This window comes from Thamnophis elegans, chromosome 2 (genome assembly GCF_009769535.1).
Source record: "Thamnophis elegans isolate rThaEle1 chromosome 2, rThaEle1.pri, whole genome shotgun sequence".
Classification (NCBI taxonomy): domain Eukaryota; kingdom Metazoa; phylum Chordata; class Lepidosauria; order Squamata; family Colubridae; genus Thamnophis; species Thamnophis elegans.
In genome coordinates, this window is record NC_045542.1 from 170,174,587 (window position 1) to 170,194,769 (window position 20,183).

The 20,183-nt window shown below is 47.6% G+C and overlaps 1 protein-coding gene across 1 annotated transcript in view; it reads left to right on the top strand.

The window, feature by feature from the left end:
• Window positions 1-20,183, top strand: part of LOC116502589 (major histocompatibility complex class I-related gene protein-like) — a 29,528-nt gene that overhangs the window by 6,035 nt on the left and 3,310 nt on the right. The window contains exons 3-5 of the mRNA XM_032208466.1: window positions 3,889-4,164; window positions 18,048-18,323; window positions 19,503-19,787. Of these exons, the coding sequence (XP_032064357.1) occupies window positions 3,889-4,164; window positions 18,048-18,323; window positions 19,503-19,787 (837 nt within the window). The remainder of the gene's footprint in view (window positions 1-3,888; window positions 4,165-18,047; window positions 18,324-19,502; window positions 19,788-20,183) is intronic.

A 20,183-nucleotide genomic window follows, 5' to 3' on the forward strand; every position in this document is an offset into this window, starting at 1 on the left:
GCTGAGCGCGCGCAGGGGTGGAGGGGCATTGTTTTAAATCCACCTTCCCAATTCAACACCTGAATCATATCCCACCTTCCATTTTGTATGTAGATTTTAAGGAATAAACAGCTGAATTAATCAAGGTCAAAGATAAAAAGAGCAAGGGCAAAATTAAATAAGCCAGAGGATAGCAATGTAAAAAGAATACAGTATTAAGGAGAGAAAGGAGAAGAAAAAACCTCGCTTCTGCTGAGGTCAGGGAAATGTTTGATACTGATCTGGCTGGGTAAGAGTCCAAGAGTCCATATCGCCAATAACTACGCATGGGGGGAAAGGAAATGTGTTTTGTGTGGAAGAGAAAGAGCGCGCTTCACCGATGCCCGTTGGCGAAATTTTGGAAGAGAGGCAAGAGACTTCAGGCACCGAGCCCCCACCCCTGGCTGCGGCAACTGGAGCGGGCGGGAGGCAGGGAAGGGGTGGGCAAGACCGCCGCTTTTCCACCGTGCGCTGCAATAGCGGCAGCGGCGGCCTGAATCTGGCGACTGCCCCTCACCACCTCAGGCGGCGCTCATACCCTCCCCTTTCCTGCGCTACCGTTAGACTCCTCTCAGCCCCCCACCCACACCCGCGGAGGGCGCACGCGCGCCAAAATCGCGCACCCCCCATCTCCCCTCAAAAGACCCCCCCCGCCCTCGGCTGCCCGACGTTCTCTCTCTCTCTCTCTCTACCTCTCCCGCCGTTCCTTCTCACAAGCCAAGGCCGGGCGGGGAAGCGCCGTCTCCGTCCCGGGCGCGCTGCCCCTCCCTGGGCAACTCGGAGACGACTGAGCCGAGGAGGACAGCGAGAAAAAGAAGAGAGCGGCCAGCAACGACCGCCGGGGAAGCCGCCAGGGCCTCCAAGGGCTCCGCTTCCAGCGCATGGTCCGCCCCCTCCTCGCCTCGCTTCCAGGCGAGCCGACTGAGGCGAGAAAGGAGAAAGAGGCGGAGGCGTTCACTGAGGGGACGGCTGACTCGGGGAGGGGGTGGAGGTGGTGTAGTAGCGGGGGATTCTTCCTCCTCGCCTCACTTGCTCCTGTGCTTCCGCGCAGCTCCCCCCCTCCGGCGACGGCGCTGCATGAGTGAAGAGTCGGCCGTTGCATGGCCCCCGGCCGCTGCGCGGCCCGGTGCCAGGTACTCCACGGCCCGGCACCGGTCCGCGGACCGGGGGTTGGGGATCACTGGCCTAGGGAACTCAATTGCTAGCTCGGCTACTGACTCGAGGAGCGAGGGGAGGGCTGCTGCAACACAGTTGGGAGGCAGGTACGTTAGCAGCAAACCCACTTGACCCTTGAGGTCCAACTTCACTAGTAGGGACTCACACCCGGCAAGCTCCGGAGCAGGGATCCTATGAGGAGCTAAAGACTCCCGGACTACAATAGCCACACCGCCACCCCTTCCCTGGGCTCTCGGCTGATGAAGCACCTGAAACCCGTCTGGGCACATCTCTACGAGGGGGACTCCTCCCTCCGTGCCCAGCCATGTCTCAGTAATACATGCCAGGTCTGCCCCCTCGTCTACAATCAAGTCCCGGACGAGGGGAGCCTTATGAATAACAGACCTGGCATTTAGCAACAGCAGCCTGAGACCAGGGTCCTGATTGCTCACGCCATCTGACCTTGGAGTGGGACTCATAGGGCCGGAAGTAACAAATGTATCTGTTACTTTAAATGTCAGAGAGAGGTAATTGGATGCTATTGCTTTGAGCAGCCATATAAGGAAGTAGGAAACAGTACAGAGCGCTCTCCCTGATGCTCCCTGATGTTTCCTGAATTGTGAGTTGAGCAACTGTAACTTCAACGTATTGTAAATAGACTGTTTATATACTACAAGACTGCTTATAGTTGAGTTTGAAGACTATTCTATTTTTGTTACGCAGGTAAAGCTATTATTTGTTTTACCTTCGGTAGCTGTGAGTGACTATTCAGCGGCTTATTAGTTACTAACTTCTGCTGAGCAACTCTAGTCTCCTAATGGGGATAGACTTAACACAACCTTTCTTGCCACAGTTGTTAAGTGAACCACAGTAGTTGTTCAGTTAGTGACAAGGTCGTTAAATGAATCTGACTTCCCCATTGACTTTGCTTGTCGGAAGGCCGCAAAAGGAGATCACGTGACTCCAGGAGTAACAGTGTCACAAATATGAGACAGTTGCCAAGGGTCTGAATTTTGATCGCATGATCATGGGGATGCTGCAACGGTCGTAAGTGTGAAGAACTGTCGTAAGTCACTCTTTTCAGTGTTGTAAGTTTGAACAGCCATTAAATGGACTGTCGTAAGTCGAGGACTGTCTGTAATTATATTTAGAATACTAAAAAGACAACTGGGACACATTGCAGAATTTTTAGGTTCAGAGTTTCAATCCTACATGGTCATAAGCATCATAAATAATACTTACCGTATTTTTCGGACTATAAGACACACCAGTGTATGAGACGCACCAAGATTACAAAGAGGAAAGTAAGAAAACGGGGGCATTCTTGCCTTTGCCCAGCCCTGCTGAAGCCTGTAGGAATGTTCCCAGCAGGTGGGGAAAGGCAAAAACACCCCCATTTTTTGCAAAAACCGGCCCATTTTCCTCCCATTTTTCACAATAATGGGAGAATTTTCCATTACTCTGTCCCTGCTGAAGCCTGCAGAGTGCTTCTTGGGGGTGGGAGAAGGCAAAAATGTCCCCCTTTTTGCGAAAAACGGCCCGTTTTTCACAGAGATGGGATGGAAGGGTGGGGCTTTTGGTGGCCCAAAATAGTTGCATTCGATGTATAAGACTCACCAACATCTCCACACTCTTTTAGGGTGGGGGGAAGGTGCATCTTATACTCCAACTATATGGTATTTGAGGTTATAAAATAATTGGGGAATGATGCCCAGGTTGTGGGGTTCTGCATTTCAAACCTATATTTCAATTTCTTTGATTGTTGTGAGCCACTCAGCGTTGTTAAGATTTGCATAGTGTGCAACTTTATTCACAAGATTAGCTGGTGGAGAGATTGCATAGGTAAATAAAAAAAAGTTACCACACTATACTACAACAGAGTGGAAGGGACAAAAGCAAAGTCACAAATAAATACCAAGCATCTTGGCTGAAATTATTATTTGGGCTGTTTGAGACTTATTTATTTTATTTTATTTGACTTCTTTTATCCTGTATTTCTGGCACTGAAATAGCAGTAGCAATAGCAATAGCAGTAGACTTATATACCGCTTCATAGGCCTTTCAGGTCTCTCTAAGCGGTTTACAGAGAGTCAGCATATTGCCCCCAACAATCTGGGTCCTCATTTTACCCACCTCGGAAGGATGGAAGGCTGAGTCAACCCTGAGCCGGTGAGATTTGAACCGCTGACCTGCTGATCTAGCAGTAGCCTGCAGTGCTGCATTTAACCACTGCGCCACCTTGGCTCTTAAAGTGACTTATGACCATTTTCCACACTTTTTCACACTTGTGACCTCTGTAGCGGTTCCATGACCATGTGAGCCAAATTCAGGTGCTTGGCAATGGGTTTATACTTACGACCGCTGCTATGTCCTGAGGTCATGTGATTGCAACCTTTTTGATAAGTGAATCTGGTCTCCCCATTGATTTTGCTTAACAGCCAGGTAACCAACTTACCAACTGCAGTGATTCCCTTAACAAGTGTAGCAAGAAAAGTCGTACAATGGGGCAAAACTCTCTTAACAAATATCTCACTTAACAATAGATGTTTTGGGCTCAGTTGTGGTGGTAAGTCGAGGACTTCCTGTAACCTTTCCTGTCTCCAGAAAATTTGAGATTGTAAAAGACTGAATTGATGGCCATCAACAAATGACCCCATTGAATGTTGCGGAAGTGTTCCTTCCTGCCGTATCTGAAACTCCACCCTTGTTTTCCAGATGGACACACCCATTCTCTGCTTTATCTGTACACTGCCGTATCAGAATCCATTGGGGACCTGCCCCAGTTCACTGCTCTGGGCTATGGGTGCGGCTTCCTTGCTGGTTCCTACAACAGCATCACCGAGCGGGCCATGTCCCGAGCGCCCTGGATGAAGAAGATTGAGGAAGAAGACCCCCACTTCTGGAACTGGATGACCCACAGAGCCTCCTATTCTGGGCAGCGTTTCAGGAAGGACCTGCAGAATATCCTGCAGCAGAACAACCAGAGCCGAGGTAAGGCCAGGAAATCTCATATCCTTGTGCCAATCTAATTTACACATGGGGAAAAAATGCTCTTGTCACACACAGATAACTGATTCAGCTGGATACATTAACTTCTTCATATACATAATAACAGATGAATAGGTTTAGGTTTAGGTTTATTGGGATTTATATGCCGCCCTTTTCCCTGAGGGGACTCAGGGCGGCTTACAACCACAGGGGGGGGGAGGGGGGGGTGCAAGGTCAAAAACAAAACAATATGTGAACAAAGAAAAGATAGTAAAACACAACTTTCATTCAACAATCAAACACTCGGGCGGGTGAATTGGAAGCCTATCCCCAGGCCTGCTGGGAGAGCCAGATCTTGAGGGCTGCGCGGAAGGTCTGGATAGTGGTGAGGGTACGGATCTCCATGGGGAGTTCGTTCCACAGGGTCGGAGCAGCAACAGAAAAGGCTCTCCTCCGTGTGGTCGCCAGTCGGCATTGACTGGCAGATGGGATTCGGAGGAGGCCCAGTCTGTGCGATCTAATTGGTCGATTTAGGGAAGTAATCGGCAGAAGGCGGTCTCTCAAGTACTCAGATCCACTACCATGGAGTGCTTTAAAGGTGGTCATCAGTACCCTGAAGCGCACCCGGAGACCAACAGGTAGCCAGTGCAGCTCGCGGAGGACAGGTGTAACGTGGGCGAACCGCGGTGCGCCCACTATCACTCGCGCGGCTGCATTCTGAATAAATGTACAATAACAATAGTAGGATCTTTCCACGTGGTAGAAGTTACAAGAAGAGCACAAGCAGGAGAGAACAGTTTCATCTCAGAGTTCAGAGCAGACAATCATAAGTTTCTGTGTCAATTCTCTGCACAGACTCAGATCTCTTTCATCTCCCACTGGCTGACTTAGTTACTATGCCTATTCATTGGCTGACCTTGTTACCATGTCTCTCCCAGTCATAAATATTCTAACACCTCTCATCCTTCGTATACTTTTGTTTTTTTTTACATCATATTAGTTGGTGTCACAAGTTCTTTCATGTATATCGACCGTTGACTTATCTGAACGGTCCTTCTATGTGTGCTGCGAGGGGAATCCAAGCATGGGTTAACTTTGTCCATTAGCCTTGAGACTGAGTTATGTAAATTGGTGACCAAGCCTCCACTGGCCGAATGGGCTCAGTTTTGTACGAAGTCAGCCGTTTAATGATGTATAACAAGAACAACAATGATAACATAACAATAACAGTAGTAATGAAGGCCGTAGCCAAAAGGTATACAAATATAGTCAGGAAGAACACAAGTCACAAGTAAATAACGTCTGTCATAAACCGGTAACATATCAATGAAGACAATGAATTCAAGACATGATCACCCTGGCCAGCCAAAGCTGCAGGCGGGTTTGGATTCCCCTCGCAGCACACATAGAAGGACCGTTCAGGTAAGTCAACAGTCGTTCTCCTGTGTGCTGCTTGGGGAATCCAAGCATGGGACATGCCAAAGCAATTAAGGTCCAGGGCGGGAACTAGGCTGGACAGGGTCCCCCACAGGGGGGAGCACCTGTTGCAATACACGCTGCCCGAAGAACGCCTCAGCCGAGGCATACACATCAACCTTGTAATGTCTGATAAATGGTGATGGTGTAGACCAGGTGGCTGCTCTACAGATTTCTTCCACTGAGGCTTGCGTGGCCCAGGCCGCCGTGGTGGCCGCACTCCTGGTAGAGTGAGGGGTGATGCGCCTGGGAACCTGCCGGGATTGACTGTCATAAGCAAGAGCGATGCACGCCTTCAACCACCGCCCTATCGTATGAGAAGAAACTTTCTGTCCCATGGAGGATGGTTGAAAGGAAGCAAAGAGTGCTTCAGACCGTCGGAAGGACGCTGTACGCTTCACGTAGCGGCAAAGAACCATGCGCACATCCAGGTGATGCCATTGGCGCTCCTGCGGATGAGAAGGGTTGGGACAAAAGTCTGGAAGGACGAGCTCCTGAGCTCTGTGGAACAGCGTGTTGATTTTCGGTAGAAAGGCTGGGCTCAAGCAGAGAACAACTCTGTTGGGGTGGAATATACAGAGATCCGCCCGAACGGAAAGAGCCGCCAGCTCGGAAACCCACCTGGCTGATGTAATAAACACCAAAAACACTGTCTTAAGAGTCAATAGTCGAAGACTGATGGAAGAAATAGGTTCGAAAGGAGAGTCCATAAGTGCCCTGAGCACTAACGACAGATCCCAAGTAGGGTAGCGGTGCACGGTCAGAGGTCGGATGTTGGCCGCCCCCTTCAGGAAGGCCTTGACTTGAGAATGTTGTGACAAGGAACGTCCTTGACCTCCCCCAATCACTGTGGCAAGAGCCGTGACCTGCCTGCGAAGCGTGTTGGGTGCCAAACCTTTGTTAAGACCAGATTGCAGAAAATCCAACACTCGGGGCACTGAATCCTGGAGGGGGTCTGCCCCAGTCCGTCGGCACCACCTGCAGAAGGCCTGTCAAGTAGTCTCATAAATTCGAGTGGTGGAAGGTCGGCGGGCCGCCTGAATCATACTGATGACCTCGCTGGAATACTGAAGGTTCGTCAGAATAGTCCGCTCACGTGCCACATGGCTAATTGTAGCAACTGGGGGTTCGGATGAATGAGGGCCCCCTGATGGAGCTGGATTTGATCGTTCGGGATCCTCCACGGGCGGGAGATCGACAGATGCACCAGGTCAGCATACCAGGTTCGCTGGGACCACATTGGAGCCACCAGGAGGACTTCCGCACGTTCCGACAGAATCTTCTGGATGACCGTCGGGATCACTGGAAGAGGTGGAAAGGTGTAAAGGAGGCTGTCTGGCCACGGGCTGCACAAGGCATCCACTCCCTCTGCTCCGGGGGTCACATACCTGGAGAAGAAACGGGGCAGTTGCGCATTGTGAGGCTGCGTGAACAAGTCCACCACCGGACGGCCGAATCGGAGGGAAATCTGCTGGAAGAGGTCTGGATGTAACTGTCACTTCACATGATTCACCGTGGCTCTGCTCGGCCAATCCGCCTGGACGTTGGATTCGCCCGAAATGTGTTCCGCTCGAAGGGACAACAGCCTGGACTCTGCCCAATGATGCAATTTCTCCGCCTCCATCATGAGGGCTCTGGAGTGCGTGCCCCCCTGGCGGTTGACATGTGCCTTGGAGGCCACATTGTTGGTCAAGATCAGCACGTGCTTGTGAGTCACAATGTCCTGAAACTCTTGCAGGGCCAATCTGATGGCCCGTAGCTCTAGCCAATTGATGCTGTTAGACCAGTGGTCCCCAACCTTTTTATCGCCGCGGACCAGTCAGCCTTTGATAATTTTACCGTGGCCCGCTGAGCGCACGCAGGGGTGGAGGGGCGTTGTTTTAAATCCACCTTCCCAATTCAACACCTGAATCATATCCCACCTTCCATTTTGTATGTAGATTTTAAGGAATAAACAGCTGAATTAATCAAGGTCAAAGATAAAAAGAGCAAGGGCAAAATTAAATAAGCCAGAGGATAGCAATGTAAAAAGAATACAGTATTAAGGAGAGAAAGGAGAAGAAAAAACCTCGCTTCTGCTGAGGTCAGGGAAATGTTTGATACTGATCTGGCTGGGTAAGAGTCCAAGAGTCCATATCGCCAATAACTACGCATGGGGGGAAAGGAAATGTGTTTTGTGTGGAAGAGAAAGAGCGCGCTTCACCGATGCCCGTTGGCGAAATTTTGGAAGAGAGGCAAGAGACTTCAGGCACCGAGCCCCCACCCCTGGCTGCGGCAACTGGAGCGGGCGGGAGGCAGGGAAGGGGTGGGCAAGACCGCCGCTTTTCCACCGTGCGCTGCAATAGCGGCAGCGGCGGCCTGAATCTGGCGACTGCCCCTCACCACCTCAGGCGGCGCTCATACCCTCCCCTTTCCTGCGCTACCGTTAGACTCCTCTCAGCCCCCCACCCACACCCGCGGAGGGCGCACGCGCGCCAAAATCGCGCACCCCCCATCTCCCCTCAAAAGACCCCCCCCGCCCTCGGCTGCCCGACGTTCTCTCTCTCTCTCTCTCTCTCTCTCTACCTCTCCCGCTGTTCCTTCTCACAAGCCAAGGCCGGGCGGGGAAGCGCCGTCTCCGTCCCGGGCGCGCCGCCCCTCCCTGGGCAACTCGGAGACGACTGAGCCGAGGAGGACAGCGAGAAAAAGAAGAGAGCGGCCAGCAACGACCGCCGGGGAAGCCGCCAGGGCCTCCAAGGGCTCCGCTTCCAGCGCATGGTCCGCCCCCTCCTCGCCTCGCTTCCAGGCGAGCCGACTGAGGCGAGAAAGGAGAAAGAGGCGGAGGCGTTCACTGAGGGGACGGCTGACTCGGGGAGGGGGTGGAGGTGGTGTAGTAGCGGGGGATTCTTCCTCCTCGCCTCACTTGCTCCTGTGCTTCCGCGCAGCTCCCCCCCTCCGGCGACGGCGCTGCATGAGTGAAGAGTCGGCCGTTGCATGGCCCCCGGCCGCTGCGCGGCCCGGTGCCAGGTACTCCACGGCCCGGCACCGGTCCGCGGACCGGGGGTTGGGGATCACTGTGTTAGACAGCTCCCGATCTGACCAGCGACCCTGTGCCACCTTGTCCAGGGCATGGCCGCCCCATCCAAATAGGCTGGCGTCCGTCGTAACCTGGATGCGTTCCGGTTGTTTGAACGGACACCCCTTGAGAATCTTTGAGGACGCCCCCCATCGAAGTGATCTGAGGGCTTTGGGTGAAAGACGGACCTTGAGCTGAGAATGACTGGTGTGAGATCTCTGATAAGGAAGCAGGAACCATTGGAATGGTCGTGCCTGAAACCTGGCCCAGGGAACGATGTCGATGCAAGAAATCATCTTCCCTAACAGCTGAGAGAGTAAAGCCAGCGGCACAAGCCGCAAGGCTGATACTTGAGAAGCCAGCTGTTGGATGCTCTGTCGCCTTTCCAGAGACAGGAAAACTTGGCAAGTGGCGGAATTGATGACGGTCCCTAAGTGAAGCAGCGTTGTAGTCGGCTGCAGATGGCTCTTGGGAAGATTCAGCACAAAACCGTCCCTCCGCAGGGAGTCCATCGTTACTTGAAGATCCCATAGGGCCTGGTCCCGGGATGGTGACAGGACCAAGATGTCGTCTAAGTAACAATTCACTCTCACCGGAACCGAGCGAAGGGAGGCCGTCACCATCGCCAGGAGCTTGGTAAAGGTGCGGGGCGCCGATGAAAGGCCGAAAGGCAAGGCCCTGTACTGGAAATGACGGCCCGCAAACTGGAAGCGCAGGAACCGTCGATGAGCCGGATGAATGGGCACATGGAGGTACGCCTCCTTGATGTCGATTGATGTCATCATGTCGCCTTGGCGGATGGATGCCAGGATGCTCTTTAACGACTGCATCTTGAACCTCTGATACTTGATGTACCAATTGAGTCTTTTTAGATCTAGAATGGCTCGCCATCCTCCTGAGCTTTTGGGCACCAGAAATAGGATGGAGTAAAACCCTAGACCTTCCTGCCCCTTGGGAACCTGTTCTATTGCTTTGATGGATATGAGATGATTTATTTCGGCTTCCATGAGACGCCGCTTTACTGAACACCTGGGAATGGGGCACCTGATGAAACGTCTTGGAGGAATGGAGAGAAATTCTAGTGTGAGGCCCAGCCTCACCACCTGAAGGGCCCAGGCGTCTGAGGTGGTTTCCGCCCACTGATGAGCGAAGGCCAGCAGATGCCTGCCCACTGACTCTTCCCCCTGCGAGTCACCGGTACCTTCAAAAGGACCAGTTTCCCGAGCCACGAAAGGATCTTCTGTTGTGGGATTGCGCCTGGTGCTGTTGGCGTCCCCTATCTCTGCCCCCCCCCCCCCATGGTCCTGGCTGTGGTCCTGTGACTGGTGAAAGCCCCTGTTGTAATGGGGGACAAAGGGGGCCGCTGCATACCCAGAATAGCCGCCCCGAAAGGCCTGCCGTCTGTTGTATGGCTGCTGCCGTCTGGTATTGCGCCCCCCCCCCCCCCCGAGGAAGGGAGGACCTTGCGCTTGTCCCTAGTCTCTATGAGAATGGGATCGAGAACGGATCCAAACAAGGCCCCGCCCTTGAAGGGCGTGGATGCCAGGCACCATTTAGATTTAATGTAAGCCTGCCAATGGCGGAGCCACAAGAGGCGACGGGAGGCCACATTGGAGACTACAGCACGAGAAGCAAACTTAGCAGCATTGAGCGTGGCATCCGCCGAAAATTCCAAGGCAGCCATAATTTTAGTTACGTCCTGGTGAAGGCGCACCTCGTCAGGGGCCAGCCTCTCCTGCAACTGCTTAAGCCAGAGCACAGAGGTCCTATTAAAGAACGATGCCGCAGTAGCAGCACATAAAGCCCAGGCCGCGGCCTGGTGTGTCTTACAAATAACCGTCTTGGCCTTACAGTCCTCAGCCTTCAGACCCTCAGATATCTCAGATGGAATCAGGGCAGGGGAAGCTAGGGCTGCTACTGGCTGATCCACAGTTGGAAATTGCAAAAGGGTCTCCAAATCAGGGGTAGAAGTGTACAGCTTCCTGTCCCCGTTGCTAGGTGGGGTAACTGCATTGTTTTTGAATGAGATCCATGAAAAGCTTTGGAGAAGGAATCACCTCCTGCAATGAAACTGGCTCAGCAAAGAGGCGTTCAGTGGTGTCCAGGCCTACAGTAGAACTATCCTTGGGAGCTACCTCTCCCATATGGGTAGTGGCCTTAGCTTTAAACAATAAGGACTTGAACAGCGTAGGCCGAAACAGACTGGAAGAATTAGGCTGATCAAAGATCAGGCCCTCATCATCAGAGAACTCCCTATCAATCAACTCCCCTTCCTCCACCAAGGCCGAATCCTCGCTATAAGTAGAGGGAAGGGGGGAAACAGGCCCTGTCTTCAGATCAGGCAGATCCACCTGTGGAGCTGGAAGAGAAGGCCCACCCTGGGTGCTAGCCACTACCGGGGCCTGATTCCTCCGAAGCAGCTCAGCACACCCCCCCCACCCCCCACCCCCGGATATAGCTGCAGATATCATTTGGTAAATATCTGGGGATAGGCCCTGGTCATAGCCTTCCATAGGACGTAGGCCTGCAGCAGTGGGAGTAAATGTGGCAGAGGGCCCAGCACATGGCATAGAGTATATTGGAATAGCCTGGGCCTCAGGCAGTACTGTGGGGAGCTGGATCCCCAACCCCCCCCACCCCAGATTCAGGGATAACAGGCAAGGAACGATCCGGAGACCAGGTCTGGAGGCCTGCAGGTTGTGGGGCTGATGAAATATGCTGAGGTAAGAGCATTGGGGGGGGGAACTCTACCCTCTCCAGAGGCTTTAGATGGTGCTTTAGATTTATCCTTCTTTTTGTAGCCCTTATCCGGAGCCCCGGATGTCTCCCTGGGCCTCTGATTGGTGGCCCTAGAGGTGGCTCTGCCAGGCCTTGAACTAACCCCCACTTGGGCAGCACCCTGATTATCAGAAGAGGATTCAACTGTACCACCCACAGTAGAATGAATAGCCATTGCAATGAATTGAGATTCGAAAAGACTCAAAAAATTCGAAAAGACCCAAAAAGGCACAAAGCACAGAGTTCACTGTAATGCAAAGAGACCGTGTGGCCAGCAAAGGCAGCAGGAAAACAACTCCTTCTCAAGGCACACAAAGCCGAAGTGAAGGAATTGGGAGGGGCCGATGAATCAGCAACTGCAAGAGGAGGCAACTCCTGGTCCCAGCAGCGCCTGCGTCAGAAACGGCCCCAGCATGGCGCCCGACAAACGAGCGCCAAATTCAAATCGTAAGCCACAAAGCACAGTCTCCTTAGCTTCTCAGGGGGGAAATAATGCCGGAATCGCTGGCGTGCTGCCCTAATGCGATCGGCATTCTGCAAAGGCAAACCTCGCCGCGAACTGTGGGTAACTCCCAGCGGCAAGAGAGGAGAAGCCGCGCCGCGAACGGCAGGCAATTCAAGGGCTCCAAGGCTCTTAATGCAGCGGGGGTTCTTAAATATCATCGCTAGCGCCAGCCGAAGCTCCGCGCTGTGCAAGGAAGTCCCATGCCGGCAGGAACAAAGAGCTTGCCGCCCAGCCGCCTGCAAAGGCTCTAATCGCCTGCGGGGAAACTCAAGCCCCAAACGGCTCCAAACGGCAGAGAATTACCTGAGCGATAAAGGGAACTGGCAGGCAGCAAACTGCCGCCTCCCCACCGCAAATCTTTTCCACCAAGTAGGTCCATCGTGCTTGCAGGGAAATCCAGAAAAAGGGTATAAATTTGTCTCAGAAGTCTGGAGAAGAATTGATATACGTCTCTTCGGCTGGACTGAGTTAAAAAACTGAGCCCATCCGGCCCGTGGAGGCGTGGTCACCAATTTACATAACTCAGTCTCAATGGACAAAGTTAACCCATGCTTGGATTCCCCAAGCAGCACACAGGAGAATCAGGCTAGTGGACTCCAAAACCCCAGAGAGCCAACATAATCCCACCTGGCCTCTAGGCAACACACCTACAAATATTCAAAGGCTAATATTGTTCACCATACTATTCTTTCTATAGCTACTATAATTCTGTTCCTCCACTACTTTGTGAGTCCTCCTTCTAAAGAACAGCAACGCTTCTACTTAACTTAGATTGATTCAGGCTGTTTTGGTTTCCCAAACAAACACCTTCCCTCTCTCACCCCCTCCAACACCATCACACCCAGCCACCTCTCTGCTCAGTTTTTATAGCTATCAGCTACTGGGCTGGCTAGGGAGAGGTCTTATTTATTTATTTATTTATTTATTTATTTATTTATTTATTTATTTATTTATTTATTTATTTATTTATTTATTTATTTTATAGTTAGTTAGTTAGTTAGTTAGTTAGTGCAGAGGTAGTCAACCTTTTTATACCCACTTTTGTATGTTAGTAGTAAAATTTTCTAACCACCCACCGGTTCCACAGTAATGGTGATTTATAAAGTAGGGAAGTAACTTTACTTTATAAAATTTATAAAGCAGAGTTACAGCAAACCCCTATCGCCCACCATGAAAGCTGGAACGTCCACTAGTGGGCGGTAGGGACCAGGTTGACTACCACTGATTTAGTGTATGGCATCTGCAGAGGTCATGTAATCATTGATATACAGCACTGATAAAATTCATTATATACACAAATACAAATATAAATTTAAGTAGAGCAACTATCTGTCTGTCTGTCTGTCTGTCTGTCTGTCTACCTACCTACCTACCTACCTACCTACCTACCTACCTACCTATCATCCCTCTTGCCATCCCTCTCTTGCCATCTGTCTCACACTCTTCTCCTCTCCCTCCCCCTCCTCCCTCTTTAAAAATATGTGGACAGTTCAATATACAAGTTTTAATATTAACGTAAGATAAAACCATGATAAACTCACCATCACAGAGGGAGGTCCTAAAGGGACAGGACACCAGCAGCCTAGAGAGTGACCATTTTGCAGTCAGCCTATCCTGTCGTGTTTGGCTTCCATCATAGATGTTTTTCTTTAATCTGTAGTTGGCAAGGATTAGATCTCAAAGATTTTATTTCTTTTAAAAAACAAATATTTCATCATTCGTCAATCATTAAAACATCGAAATACAATTTTTTTTGTCTTTGTGCCCCTCCCTCCCTACATCCCCTCTACCCCCCCTCCTTCCCCCCCCCTCCTTCCCAGAACCCGTACACGGTAGGGATTTTTAACAAACACAGTCTAAAATCTATTGGAAAAAAAAAAGAAATAAAGAGATTAATGACATTCTGCATTGAGCTTAGCTTCTCCTAGCTGAACTAACTTTAAACAATTTAAATCATTTCTGATCTTAAGCATAGGCTAACTGGAATTTCATGGTCCTGTATTTATTTTGTATATAGTCAATCCATTTTTTCCAGTCTTGTTTATATCTCTCATTTGTGTGGTCTTTAAGATATGCCGATATTTTAGCCATCTCGGCTAAGTTTGTGACTTTCAATGTCCATTCTTGGATTGTAGGCAAGTCTTTCTTCTTCTAGTATTGCGCCACCAACAGTCTTGCTGCCGTTATTAGGTGCAGAATCAAGTTAGTCTCTACCACTGTAAATTCAGTACATATACCTAGTAAAAATAACTGAGGAATAAACTTTATCCTTCTTTTAAAGATATTTTGCATAACCCACCATATTTTTATCCAGAATGCCTTAACCTTTTGGCAGGTCCACCATATATGATAATATGTAGCATCGAGAGAACCACACCTCCAACATTTAGGCTGTACATTCGGATACATAGAAGCCAACTTTTTAGGATCTAAGTGCCATCTATAGAACATCTTGTAAAAATTTTCTCTCAGATTTTGAGCTTGTGTAAATTTCACATTTCTTACCCAGATTCTTTCCCATGTATCCAACATTATTGGTTCTTCAATGTTTTGAGCCCATTTTATCATACAATCTTTAACTAATTCTGTTTCCAAATCCATCTGTATTAATACATTATATATCCTCTTTATATGCATTAAGCTTTGATCTCTTATTTGTTTAAACAAATTATCCTCAACTTGGATAAAACCAATTTTTTGATCTATTTTCCACCTAGCCTGTAATTGCCCATACTGGAACCATGTTTGAACTACCTTCTCCTCTTTTAATACCTCTAAAGATTTTAATTGTAATACCCCCCTTTCCGAGGTAAGAAGCTGTCTGTAAGTAATTCTATCCTGTTTTTGTGCTATATTCATATTTTCAATTGCGTGTCTAGGAATTGCCCACATGGGTATCTTGTCATTTAATTTATATTGGTATTTTTTCCAGACCCGCAGTAAAGCATTTCTTAAAATATGACTTTTAAAATTCTTATCCAATTTTTTGTTGAATAACAGGTAAGCATGCCAACCATATACCAGATCATGTCCCTCAATATTCAATATTCTATCATTGGTTAAATGAGTCCAATCACTAATTACAGATAATACCACTGCATCATAATATAATTTTAAATTAGGTAATTTCAATCCTCCTCTCTCACGTACATCTTGCATTATTTTCATCTTTACCCTCGGCTTCTTTCCTGCCCATACAAATTTGTTGATACCCTTCTGCCATTCTAAAAGATTCGCATCTTTTTTAAGTATAGGTAACATTTGGAAAAGAAATAAAAATTTTGGTAAAATGTTCTTTTTCACTGCCGCTATCCTACCCAGCAAAGATAAGTGCAATTTCTCCTATTTTTTCATCTCCGTCTGTATACTATGCCAAAGTGGTTCATAATTATGCTTATATAATTTCCCATTTGAAGTTAAAATGTTAACTCCAAGATATTTGACTTTTTTAACTACCACTCCTAATTCTTCCTTTTGTTTAGTATTCATATTTATAGCTAATATTTTTGTTTTTCCTAAATTTATTTTAAAGCCAGACACTTGACCATATTGATTAATCGTATTCATTAAGACCATACTGGATTCCTGCGGTTGTTCCAATATTATGACCAAATCATCCGCAAAAGCGCGGACTCTATATTCTTGCTGCCTAATCTTGATCCCTTTTAAACCATCCAAGCCCCATATTTTATTCAACAGTACTTCCAAAGTTATAATAAACAATAATGGGGACAAAGGACAGCTCTGTCTTGTACCTTTTCCAATTTGAAAAGAGTCTGTTAAACTTCCATTGACTATGATTTGTGCTGTTTGCTGTTGGTATATGGCTTTAATTGACTGTAAAAAATTATCTCCTATCTGCATTTTTTGCAATATCTTCAACAGAAATTGCCAGTTAACTCGATCAAAGGCCTTCTCAGCATCCAAAAATATAAACGCAGCAGGGATCTGGTTGTTCTTTCCCAAATATTCTAATGCATTAATAATTAATCTGACATTACTTTTCATCTGTCTCCCCTGTATAAAACCTGTTTGGTTTGTGTGTATCAATTGATGAATAACCAACATTAACCTATTTGCTAATATTTTAGTAAAAATTTTATAATCTACATTCAGTAATGAAATAGGTCTATAATTTTTAGGTTGAGTAGTATCTTGATCTTCTTTGGGTATCAAAGATATAAATGCTGTCTTCCAAGATGGAGGCACTTTACCTTCCATTTGAATCATATTAAATAATTCTCTAAGAGGTTCTACCATTTCTAACTGTAAGTTTTTATAGTAAACCGCTGTCAAGCCATCTGTACCTGGTGCTTTCCCTGACTTTAATTGCTTAATTACCTGCAAGATTTCCTCCGAGGTTATTGGTTGATTCAATTTTTGCCTGTGCTCTTCTCTAACTGAAGGTATTTTCTCTTTATCTAAATATTTGTCTATATCTAAACCATTAATTTTATCCCCTTTATACAGTTCTGTAAAAAATTCCCGAAAGGCCTTTTGAATCTCTTCCTGTTGAAACACCTCCTTCCCTCTGTAAATCAGTTTAGATATATTTCGAGTTTTCCTTTTTTTCCTAATCTGATAAACTAACCATCTGCCAGGTTTGTTTGCATTACAAAAAGTATTGTGTTTTGCATATAATAAATTAGTGGCTACCTGGTCAGAGATCAACATGTCAAATTGAGATTTTAATATGTTAATAGCTTCCTTAACCTTTGTATCATCTGGGTTCATTGGTAACTCCAACTTTTTTCTCTTAATTTCCTCTTCCAGTTCTGTTCGTTTTAACCCTTGTTTATCTCTATGTGTTTTATTTATATTCATCAGCACTCCTCTCATATACGCTTTGCTTGCATCCCATACGAATTCCATAGATGTACCCTTATTCATATTCAAAACAAAATATTCAGATAGTAATTTTTTACAATCATTAATATACTTTTCATATCTAAATAAGTTTTCATTCAATCTCCAAGACCTTCTTGCCTGCACTATCCTTCCCAACTCCATCCAAACTGGGTTATGGTCCGAAAGGACCCTAGCCGCAATCTTTGTCTTCTTGACCCTAGAAAGCAAATCATTAGTGGTTAGTATAAAATCAATCCTTGAAAGGGATTGATGCCTGTCCGAGAAGAAAGTGAAGTCATATTCCTCTGCATTTCTTTCTCGCCAAATATCTCTCAATTCAAAGTCATCCATGATGTCAAAGAAAGGTTTGGGTAACTTTGCTCACATCTTAGTATTTAGGCGGGAAGTCTTCTTATCTCTCTTAGTGTCTATCACTCCATTCCAGTCACCCAATAGTATACAGGAACTATAGTCCCACTGTACTAATTTAGCATGAAGATTTCTATAGAATCTATCTTGCTGTTGATTGGGAGCATAAATTCCCAAAAGTAATGTCTTTTTCCCTTCTAGGATTAAGTCTAAAGCAATATATCTTCTGAAGGAATCTGCTTCTATTAATTCAGCTTTCTTTCTAAGCTTGAATAAAACTTTGCAAATCGTGTGTCCTGCTTCAATCAGAATCGGGAAGCTTGTCCTTGGGACACGGATGCATTAGTATCGGGATTTCTATACATGCGCTCACTTACCCCTTTTGAAGGAGAGAGATTTAGGCCATCATGATCCTAGAAAACCCTTTATCTGGGTTTAGAACGTTCTCTGAAAGATGGGAAAGTTCATAACAGTTTGCAGGCCTGTTATACAAGGGGAGGAGAACACATCTGATATTTTTGCAGGGTGGACCTTCTATGTTCAATATCCATATGAATGATATTCATTGTTTGTTCCTTTTTTGCTTTTTTTATTTTTATTATTAGTGTCAGATGGGTGTTAATTTGTTTCCTCCTTTTTTCTCCTTTATTTTGTATTTAAATTTCTGAAATAATTTTTTTAAAAAAAAACCTGGCACATTGTTGCGTTGGTGATGGGACGAGTGGATGATTATCCCTTTCCTTTGCCTTCCTCTAGGTCAGGGAATCTGGAAACTGGAGGTAAAGCAGGGATGGAGAGGTTTTCTTTTATGACAGAGGTGTGCGGTGATGGCTCACTAATTTTGCTCTCTTTTAGAGCTTCACGTCTGGCAGCGGCTTTACGGCTGTGAGCTGGCAGAAGATGGGAACGAAAGCGGGTACGATCTTTACGCTTACGATGGGAAGGACTTTCTCAGTTTCAACAAGGCCACCCTCAACTGGATGGCAGTCAACGCTGAGGCCGAAGTGACCAAGAAGAAATGGGATGCTGACTTGGACAGGGGTTGGCGCAAGAAGCTTTACCTGGAAGGGGAGTGCTTGGCCTGGCTGAAGAAATGTCTGGACTACAGCACAGAAGCTCGGGAAAGGAAGAGTAAGGATGGCAACAGTGAATATGAGGAGAGGGTGTCTATTTATGGTCCGGAGTCTTGATTGGGTGGTACAAAATACAGCAACTGAAGAAAGAGCAGGTTATTTCAAATCTGTTCTGACCTAGGCTTCCTGATAAAACATAAATCACATGCTTAGTCCCCAAAACCCTCTATTATTTAAATGGCTGTGAATTAGGGTCATTCACAGCCCGTAACGATTCACAAACAGTCTGTGAAGAGTCCGGCAGATGTCTGCCACAGTTGTTCCGGGTAATGTTAATAAGCACACATCTTTATCTCCCTTGAAATGCTGCCAGAGACCTAATTGCCAATTAGTTTTGCAAGGCCAAATGGAGCACAGAGTCAAACAGAGCTTCTCAGAGTTTGAACCAAACAGAATGAACTAATTGCTTCTTGCAAAGGCTCATGTCCGTTTGCTCCTCTTTTATGTCTTATGGGAGGGGCCAATCATCTCCAAGGCTTACTCGCAAGTCGACCCTTTTGTTTTAACTGTTCTTGCCTTCTGGCAGCTCTGTACATGCGCACACTGGGAACAGGCTCACACTGTTCTGCCTCGCTGATGTCAAACTCTGGAGGCTCCGGAGGCAGCACATCACTACTAGATGTCCTTAACCTCCTCTCTGGCTCCAACACAGGGCCCTTGTCCGAGCCTTCCCCAGACTCCAGGACTGGCCCATGTTCCTCCCCAACCTCCTCACTGTCCGACTCTGCTGTCAGCTCTGCAGGCCACTGGCGGACCACAACAAATTCACAGAATAACCAGAAAATGGTAGCGGGTTATTGAAGGAAAGAAGAATTGGAAAGCTCCTATTCTTTGGTGTTGGGCCTGTTTGGCAATTGGATGGGAGACCACTAGGGAGGTTGAAAAAAATGCAGAGGACAAAAAGGACAAAAACACATCCTTACTCACTTAGATAGTTGCCGTAGTGTTGAAAGCACTTTTATTTAAAGGCGCTTCTGGCTTGAAAGGATTAGCCAGTGACATCAGGGAACACCCAGTTGGAAGCAGTTCCCCAGGGTTTCCCTTGAGCCACGAAGCAGACCCATAGCTGCATTACCAGGATGCAAATATTTGGGGATGGTGAATTTCGGGATTAAACATTATGAACAAATGACTTTTTCCCTCCTGACAATTCTCTGTATTCTCTACACTGGAGCAGAGCCCCCAGTGGTGACGATGAGCAGCAGGACTGAGGTTGACGGCATGGAAAGTCTCCTCTGCCGAGCCTACGGCTTCTACCCCAAGGAGATCAATGCCTTCTGGAGGAGAGATGGAGAGGTCTGGCTGGAAGACACCCTCCAGGGGTCCGTGGCCCCCAACTCAGATGGGACCTACCACTACTGGCTCAGCATCCGGATCGATCCCAAAGAGAGGAGTCGCTATTGGTGTCACGTTGAGCATGACGGCCTGCAGGAGCCGCTGGACATACCCATGGAAGAAGCTGGTGAGAGGCTAGAGAAAGATGGGGAAGGGTTGGGTCTGGCAGACTCTCCTTGGAAGAATCAGGGTGGGGGATATTTACAGCAACACAAAACCTAAACAAGGGAATATGTGTAGTACAAGAGATGTTATACAGGAAGGAACAAGCCTTGAAAGACACAAGGGACTTATTAACATGGGTTTATAAATAAAGAAAAGAAAAAGAATATTGTTCCAATATTAAGAAGAATGTAGGATATAGATTGTAGTGATGCGGTGGCTCAGTGGCTAAGAGGCTGAGCTTATCGATCATAAAGGTCAGCAGTTCGGCGGTTGAAATCCCTAGCGCCGCATAATGGAGTGGGCTCCCGTTAGTTGTCCCAGCTTCTGCCAACCTAGCAGTTCAAAAGCCTGTAAAAAT